This window comes from Octopus sinensis, linkage group LG21 (assembly GCF_006345805.1).
Source record: "Octopus sinensis linkage group LG21, ASM634580v1, whole genome shotgun sequence".
NCBI classification, from domain to species: domain Eukaryota; kingdom Metazoa; phylum Mollusca; class Cephalopoda; order Octopoda; family Octopodidae; genus Octopus; species Octopus sinensis.
In genome coordinates, this window is record NC_043017.1 from 20,704,944 (window position 1) to 20,713,714 (window position 8,771).

Here is an 8,771-nt window from a genome sequence, read left to right on the forward strand (position 1 = left end):
TCTATGTAATCTCAAATTTTAAAACAAACACAATTTTCTTTCTTATGGTTTCTTAAACATTCTCTAGAACAACACTATGTACAAAACCAAATATATGGCACCCTAGGCATAACACCAACATGAACTTCTAACTTGTCTCTTGAGGTCTCTGGGTGATATTTGGAGCCAACTTGTACAAATGCAAGGCAAAAATCAAACATAAAATACTACTACTACTACTACTACTACTACTACTACTACTACTAATAATAATAGTAATAACAACAACAATAACAATTCCCTGATGCAGTACCAAGTAGTGGCTCATGGCTTCTCATCTTAACTGATTGGAAGTGTTATCATGTACATTGTTTTGTCTTGGTATAAAAAAAAAAGGGCTACAACAAATATTCTGCTCAATGCCACAGATTTGCTTGTCAGTTGTTTGACCATAACCAGTTGAGCATGTCCCTTAGTGGCTGACGATATGTGCATCTCTAATCATGTGTAGAAGTAGTTGGGGAGCATCATAGCCATGTGTTGAGAGAAATTCTTTAGGGTTTGGATATTTCACCTCTGGAAACATGAGTGTTTTGTTCAACATCTTTAAACAACCCTTATTCAGAGACCTTTTGAGCATGATGAGCTACTTGATATGAAGAAAATTCTAACTGGGCCCCCACCTGCATGGTCATGCACTGTTTATCTTGATATGAGATCACCATGTCACACAAATATGGTTGTGATGCATGTGCCTGGTGTACTCTTATCAAATGGGTAGTCATGGTGGGTATATTGGGTTTCGTATATTTGTACTCCAGTATCACTTTGATGGCATGCACTGCCCTCTCACTCAATAATAATAATAATAATAATAATAATAATGACAATAATAATAATCAGAAGAAGAAATAAAATGAACTAAGGGGAAATAAATCAATTGCACCAACAGCATAAATTTGATTAATTGTGAAATGCTAAAATGTACTAAATGCCTTACAATCACTCTCAACCATATATACATATATACACACATATACATATCTATATACCTATAAAAATACAAGTGTATATATATATATATATACATATATATATATATATATATGAAAATACATGTGTATATATATATATTTCCATACATATATATGTGTGTGCTGTGTGTATATATTTCCATATATGTATATGTGTGTGTGTGGGAAGGTGTATGTGTATGTGTATATATACACACACACTCAATCAGACATGCATGTTCACGCTCAGACTACTTATCTGCATCGCAAAAATATACAAATTCTCTCTCACGCCACCCCTAAACATACATATATACATACATACATACATACATGCGTGCATGCATGCATACACATCTACTCTGAGCAAATACTTAATTCTCCATGAAATCTCCAGAATAACAGTAATTAAATGTTGAACCTATTCAGTCTCAGGGTTTTTAAACTTTGATTTAGTAGCTGTCAGAGATTATGCCCCCCCCACCCCCAACGACCCTCTGCCTCACTGTAGCACCACCACCACCACCACCACCACCACCACCACCTCCGCCATCACTACCACCACCTCCACCACCACCACCATCACCACCACCACCACCACCATCACCACCACCACCACCACCACCATCACCACCACCATCATCACTACCATTACCACCACCACCACCACACCATCACTACCATCACCACCACCACCACCTGCACCACCACCATCACCACCACCACCACCACCTCCGCCATCACCACCACCACCATTATCACCACCATCACTACCACAACCATCATCACCATCATTGCGACTGCCACCACCACCACACTCACCACCTGCCGCCATCATCATCAATGCCCATGCTTGATAAGGGTCATTATGCATCTACCCCTTTCTCTCCACGCCCACCCTGCTGGATAAAGTTCTGGTAATTGGAAATAGGAATCAACTAGGGGAGAAAGAATAAAATAAAAATAAAATAAAATGAAATAAAAAAAAGCATAAATGCTTGTTTTTTTTTATGTTTCTTGTATGTCGACCTCGTACAGCGGATATAGCGATATTGCGTAGTTTAGTGCATGGTGGGTGAGGGGGGGGGTCGGGTCAGAGCAGGGGGAAAGGGGGTCTTTTGTATTGTACCAAGCCTGGAGCAATGGTAAGGTTTAATAAGTCCACAGGACATGGTTTGGCTATTGTAAATTAAAACAGGCAGGTTTTTGGCAATACATATAATCGTGCAAAGTGTTTCTATGTTTTAGCTGTAGCACCATCATCATCATCACCATTATTATCGTTAAGGCGATGAGCTGGCAGAGTTGTTAGCATGTCAGGCAAAATGCTGAGTGGTATTGGTATTTCGGTCATTGTTACATTCTGAACTCAAATTCTAGTGAGGCACAGGAGTGGGTGTGTGGTAAGTAGCTTGTTTACCAACTACATGGTTCCGGGTTCAGTCCCACTGCGTGGCATCTTGGGCAAGTGTCTTCTGCTATAGCCCCGGGCTGACCAATGCCTCGTGAATGGATTTGGTAGACGGAAACTGAAAGAAGCCTGTCGTATATATGTATATATGTATATATATATATATATGTATGTGTGTGTATGTGTTTGTGTGTCTGTTTGTCCCACTATCATTGCTTGACAACTGATGCTGGTGTGTTTACATCCCCGTCACTTAGCGGTTTGGCAAAAGAGTCCAATAGAATAAGTACTGGGCTTACAAAGAATAAGTCCCGGGGTCGATTTGCTCGACTAAAGGCGGTACTCCAGCATGGCCGCAGTCAAATGACTGAAACATGTAAAAGAGTAAAGAGAGTAAAGAGGTCAACTTTACCTTTCATCCTTTCATGGTTGAGAAATTATGTGCCAGACAAGTACTGGGGGTTGATGTAATTGATTCCCCCACCTCCTCCAAAATGGCTGCCTTTGTGGCAAAATTTGAAATTATTATTATTATTATTATTATTATTATTATTGTCATCATCATCATCATCATAAAGGCAGTGAGCTGGCAGAATTGTTAGTATGCTGGGCGACATGCTTAGCAATATTTCATCTATCATCACATTCTGGGTTCAAATTCTGCCAAGATCGACTTCGCCCCTTTTCCTCCTTTCAGGCTCGATAAAATAAGTACCAGTTGCGTACTGGTGTTGATGTAAATGACTCATCCCCTCCCCCAAAACTACTGCCCTTGTGGCAAAATTTGAAACCGTTATTATCATTATTATTATTACTACTACTACTACTACTACTACTATAATTATCATTATTATTATGAAGGTGGCAGACAAGCAGAATAGTTAGAAACCAAGTGAAATGCTAAGTGGCATTTTGTCTGTCTAAATGTTCTGAGTTCAAATCCCAACAAATTCAACTCTGCCTATCATCTCTTTTGGGGTCAATAAATTAAGCACCAGTTGAGCACTGGTGGGGAGGGGGCTTTTAATTGACTTATCCCCTGACTTGGAATTGCTGGTCTTGTGCCAAAATTTGAAACTATTATAATTATTGCTTTAATCATCCCAATTATTAACATTATTATTTTTATCATTAGCGTTATTATTGAGGTCGACTTTGCTTTTCATCCATTCGGGGGTCACTAAACTGAATACCATTGAAGCACTGGGGTCATTGCAATCGACTATCCCCACCGCCAAATTTCAGGTCTTGTGCCTATAGTAGAAAGGATTATTATTATTATTATTATCATTCAGTAGTTTTATTTTTATAGCGTGCTTTCACTTCACTACCGAGCGCAGCTCTGTGTGCCTTGGGTATGTGCTGTGATTTGTTGTGATGCTCTGATGGTTATTGTATGGAAAGTGTTCTGCGTAGGATGTGTGCAGTGCCTAGTAGTGCAATTTTCTGTATGTTATATGTGTTTGTAAGTCCTGGTGTTTTTGTTATGTATTTGTCTGAATATTTTTTTATCATGCCTAATGCACCTACTATGATAGGAATTGTTTCTGTTTTCAGATTCCACATTCTAGTTACCTCTATTTCTAGGTCTTTGTATGTTGAGAGTTTCTCCATTTCTTTTAGAGACACGTTGTCATCTGCTGGTATTGATACATCAATTAGAAAGCATTTTTTTTCTTCATGATCTCTGACAACTATATCTGGTCTGTTGGCCTTAATTTCTCTATCTGTGTGTATCGGCATATCCCAGAGTATGGTTGCTTTCTCGTTTTCTGTGACCTTTATTATTATTATTATTATTATTACTATCATTATTATTATTATTATTATTATTATAGGGAGATTAAATGTTCAACTATTAGAAATTCTAAAATGTTTGCCAGAAGAGAACAAAAATAAAAAATAGAACCTGATTTTTAAAATTATATTTTAGTTGATCTTTTTATTTTGTATTTATTTTCTTTTGGTTTTTATTCCTGCAATGTTGTTTTTTTGTTCTTGATTTTGTACCATTTTATTTACTAACGTTATTTATCTATTTTTACTTTTTTTTTTTTTACTTTGTTCTGTTTTCACCTTTATTTCGGTGAGATTACTTCCATTGTAAATCTCTCCGAAACCTAAGCAATACATAAACAAACAAATAAATATATATATATATATATAAAAAAAAAAAAACACACACACACACATGCATGCAAACTAAAGGAGTAAATAAATAAAAAAATAAAACAAAAAATAAACCTGAAAAACACCACCTAACTAACCACCACCAAGCAATTACCCAACCAACCAACCACCAACCAGGAACCAACCGAATATACCCTTCATTCGTCGTATAATAAAATGTTTTCAATTTGCTTCCTGTTTCCCATTTCTGCCAACTCAGCAAAATATTTATTCATTTATTACTCTTCCCTTATCCAACCACAATGCCCCCACCTTCAACACTCCACCATCATTCAGCATTCATCTCTGTCGTACTTTATTTACATTCAGTGCAAGTACTTTGGTTGCTTAATCGGTAATAGCAGTAATAACAGCAGAACGTGTTTTGGAGAGATCAACACTGGGTGTTGTTGTTGCAGTTGCTGTTGTTAATGCAGCATTATAGTGCTTTGCATTGTATTATAATGAGGAGGCGCAATGGCCCAGTGGTTAGGGAAGCGGACTCGCGGTCGTAGGATCGCGGTTTCGATTCCCAGACCGGATGTTGTGAGTGTTTATTGAGCGAAAACACCTAAAGCTCCACGAGGCTCCGGCAGGGGATGGTGGTGATCCCTGCTGTACTCTTTCACCACAACTTTCTCTCACTATTACTTCCTGTTTCTGTTGTACCTGTATTTAAAAGGGCCGGCCTTGTCACTCTCAATATCCCCGAGAACTACGTTAAGGGTACACGTGTCTGTGGAGTGCTCAGCCACTTACATGTTAATTTCACGAGTAGGCTGTTCTGTTGATCGGATCAACCGGAACCCTCGTCGTTGTAACCGACGGAGTGCTTCCATTCCATTATAATGTGTGTTGGTGTTGTGTTGTATTCCATCCTTGTCTGTGAGATATCTGGGAATCAAAATCTTGTTATTAACTCTGTAGCATGACACCTGTCCTTGTCCCTCTTTACATTTAATCTTCCAACTGGCACAAAACCATCCCCACCTCAGTACTTCTCCCCACTTATAGCCAAGCAGTTTTGTCTTGCAAGCTGGCTGGTGACCTTGTTGGTTTTGGGGCCCACATAAAAAGCTCTGGTGTTGGTGCCATGTGAAAAGCACTGGTGAAACTGCCCTTAAGAATCTATATACTTCAAGAAAGATCTTTATCAAATAAAGATCTTTATAGATATTTCTTTACTACCCACAAGGAGCTAAACACAGAGAGGACAAACAAGGACAGACAAACGGATTAAGTCGATTATATCGACCTCAGTGCATAACTGGTACTTATTTAATCGACCCTGAAAGGATGAAAGGCAAAGTCGACCTAGGTAGAATTTGAACTGAGAACGTAACGGCAGACGAAATACGGCTACACATTTCACCCGGCGTGCTAACGTTTCTCCCAGCTCGCCGACTATCGTTATATCTTTAGTAGGTACATTCTACTGATGAAGCCTAAGAAGAGAGAAATGCACATCTAGAATTCTCACCATAGCTGCTGGACAACTTTTGGCTGCTGTTAAATATTTTTGTGTTGTTTTAATAGTGTGGCCATAAAAGATACTATCTCTGGACAAAAACCATAGTTGATTTATCTTTTTGTGATGTATTTGTATTAGGAATATACAGATGACCTACAAATGTTTACCATGAACATCAACCACACATCAATCTCTTCAGCCTGAGACAGAACAGCCCCAACACCAATGCTACCAACATCAACATCAGCACCTAAGTGGCATCATTGTCTTCTGATTAACTTATAAAAAAGGAATTAATAGGCAACAGACAGACCAGAGAGTGGGGTGGGTGGGTGTGTAGAGGAATAACAAAAAAAAAAGGTACGATACAAAGATATAAATAGATAAAAAGAAAGAGAAAGACAGAAAAGGGTTTGCAGGGGGAAAGAGAAAGAGAGAAAATAAAAGGAAAGAAAGAAGGAGAAACTATTAAATGTTAATATATCATTTCATTTTGGCATCACGATTCCTGTCTTTGATTAATTCATAAAGAAATATTTCTATGTATTTATGGTGATCTGATTATGGAAAATACAAAAAAAATTAGGATATTAAACATTAAAAGTACCAATATATACATACATACATACATACTCACACACATGCATACACACACACGCACACACACACATACAAACACACATACATACATACACACACACATACATACACACACATACATACATACACATACATACATACACACATACACATACATACATACATAGATAGATGCATACATACATGTATATTCATAACACACAAAAATATATATGACCCCCCACACACACACATACACACACACTCAGAAAAAGAGAGAGAGAGAGGAGAGAGAGGGAGGAGAGAGAGAGAGACAAACAGGCAGAGAGAGGTGAAGAGAGAATTAATGTAGTCAGTGAAACAGATTAGTTTTTTTCGAATATCATATAAAATTGTTGATGCTTTTGTTGTTGTTGTTGCACTCTAAACTCAGTTAATTCTTTAATTCCCATTCTACAGACTAATGGCACATAGTTTTGTTTATGCAAATGATACAAAGTGCAGCACAGAGCCCCATGATCAAATTAGATAATGTTGGTTTCTGCTTTGTTGAAAAAAAATCCCACAAATTAGGTGTGCTGCCACACCCAATGCCACCAAATTTCAAGCAGGGGTATAACAGAAGTTTTCCATTAAGATTTGTGATTAAATTAATGAGTAAGCTTGACAACCGATGTTGGTGTGTTTACGTCCCTGTAACTTAGCAGTTCGGCAAAAGAGACTGATAGAATAAGTACTAGGCTTACAAAGAGTAAGTCCTGGGGTCGATTTGTTCGACTATAGGTGGTGCTCCAGCATGGCCACAGTCAAATGACTGAAACAAGTAAAAGATTAAAAAAAGCGTAAGGTTAATATTTATAACGAATTTGCCATTTTCAATGGGTGTGCAGTGCACACCTAGCACACCTGGAATATATGCACCTGGCATCTTGAGGCAAAGCAATGAAAATAAAACAGCCCCACCTTCCTCCCATCATTCACACACATGCTCACACAGAAACACACCCACATGCACAATGCATGTGCACACACACACACAGTGGGCTTCTTGCAATGTCTGTTTATTCACAGGCAAGACATTTGGTGGCTTGGACTACTGTAGAAGACACTTGCTCATCATACATCTTAGATCCTCCTGTGCCATGTGGCACATTCGGTGGTAAGGCTTCTCCAATGTGGTTGGTTGGCCATGGCAATTTCAGCTTCATCTCATGAAATGTCAATGGTTTGAGGTCACTGATGAAGGTGTGGCACTGAGTCGCTTTTGGTTGCCCTTGTTTTCTCTTGCCATGCAGTGGCTTCCACAGAATGGTGATTATCACATGCCGCGATCGTCAAATTCTGAGTTCAAATTCCGCCGAGGTCGACTTTGCCTTTCATCCTTTCGGGGTCGATAAATAAAGTACCAGTTTCGCACTGGGTTGATGTAATCGGCTTAATACCTATGTCTGTCCTTGTTTGTCCCCTCTGTGTTTAGCCCCTTGTGGATAATAAAGAAATAGGTAATTGGAGAACATGGCCTGCAAATTGCATTTGGTGACCAGTAACAACACCTTAGAGTGTACAGATATCAGTCCAGTGATGTATCTGGTCACCTATTTGGGCAGCATTGTGGCCAATGATGGAGACACCGAATGCAACGTTGCCTGCCGGATTGGAAAGGGCTTGGTTGTCTTTCAAAGATTCGCAGCCATCTTGGCAGGTGGGGTGGTCCCCTCCAAGGGCAAAGTGCACCTCTTCAACAGCATCATCATACCATTGGCAATATATGTGGCAGAAATGTGGAATACATCAGCAAAGATTCTCAATGTATTTGAGCTACGACACCTCCGGTGGATACCAGGACCGCTCATCATACATACACACTTGTAAATAGTCAAGATTATGAGAGGGACCCTAAGTGGTTCCTTCGTAAGCTAAGAATAGCAGCCAAACCCTCTTAAATGCAATCAACCATCTTAAAAAAGATGAAGGTACATTAGATAACTTTAAAAAAGTCCTTGACACACATAAATACATGCATATACATACATTAATATATACATATATATGTGTGTGTGTGTATATATTTATATATATATAATATATATATATAGATTATGTATGTATAAATGCATATATGTGAATATACATATAGATATATATACAC

General features: G+C 38.5%; 1 protein-coding gene across 1 annotated transcript; it reads left to right on the forward strand.

Moving 5' to 3' along the window:
- Nucleotides 1-8,137: 8,137 nt before the first annotated feature.
- On the forward strand, nt 8,138-8,494 carry LOC118767362. The gene has a single exon (XM_036511773.1). It carries the CDS (start codon nt 8,138-8,140, stop codon nt 8,492-8,494), a length of 357 nt encoding a protein of 118 aa, XP_036367666.1.
- Nucleotides 8,495-8,771: the final 277 nt, after the last annotated feature.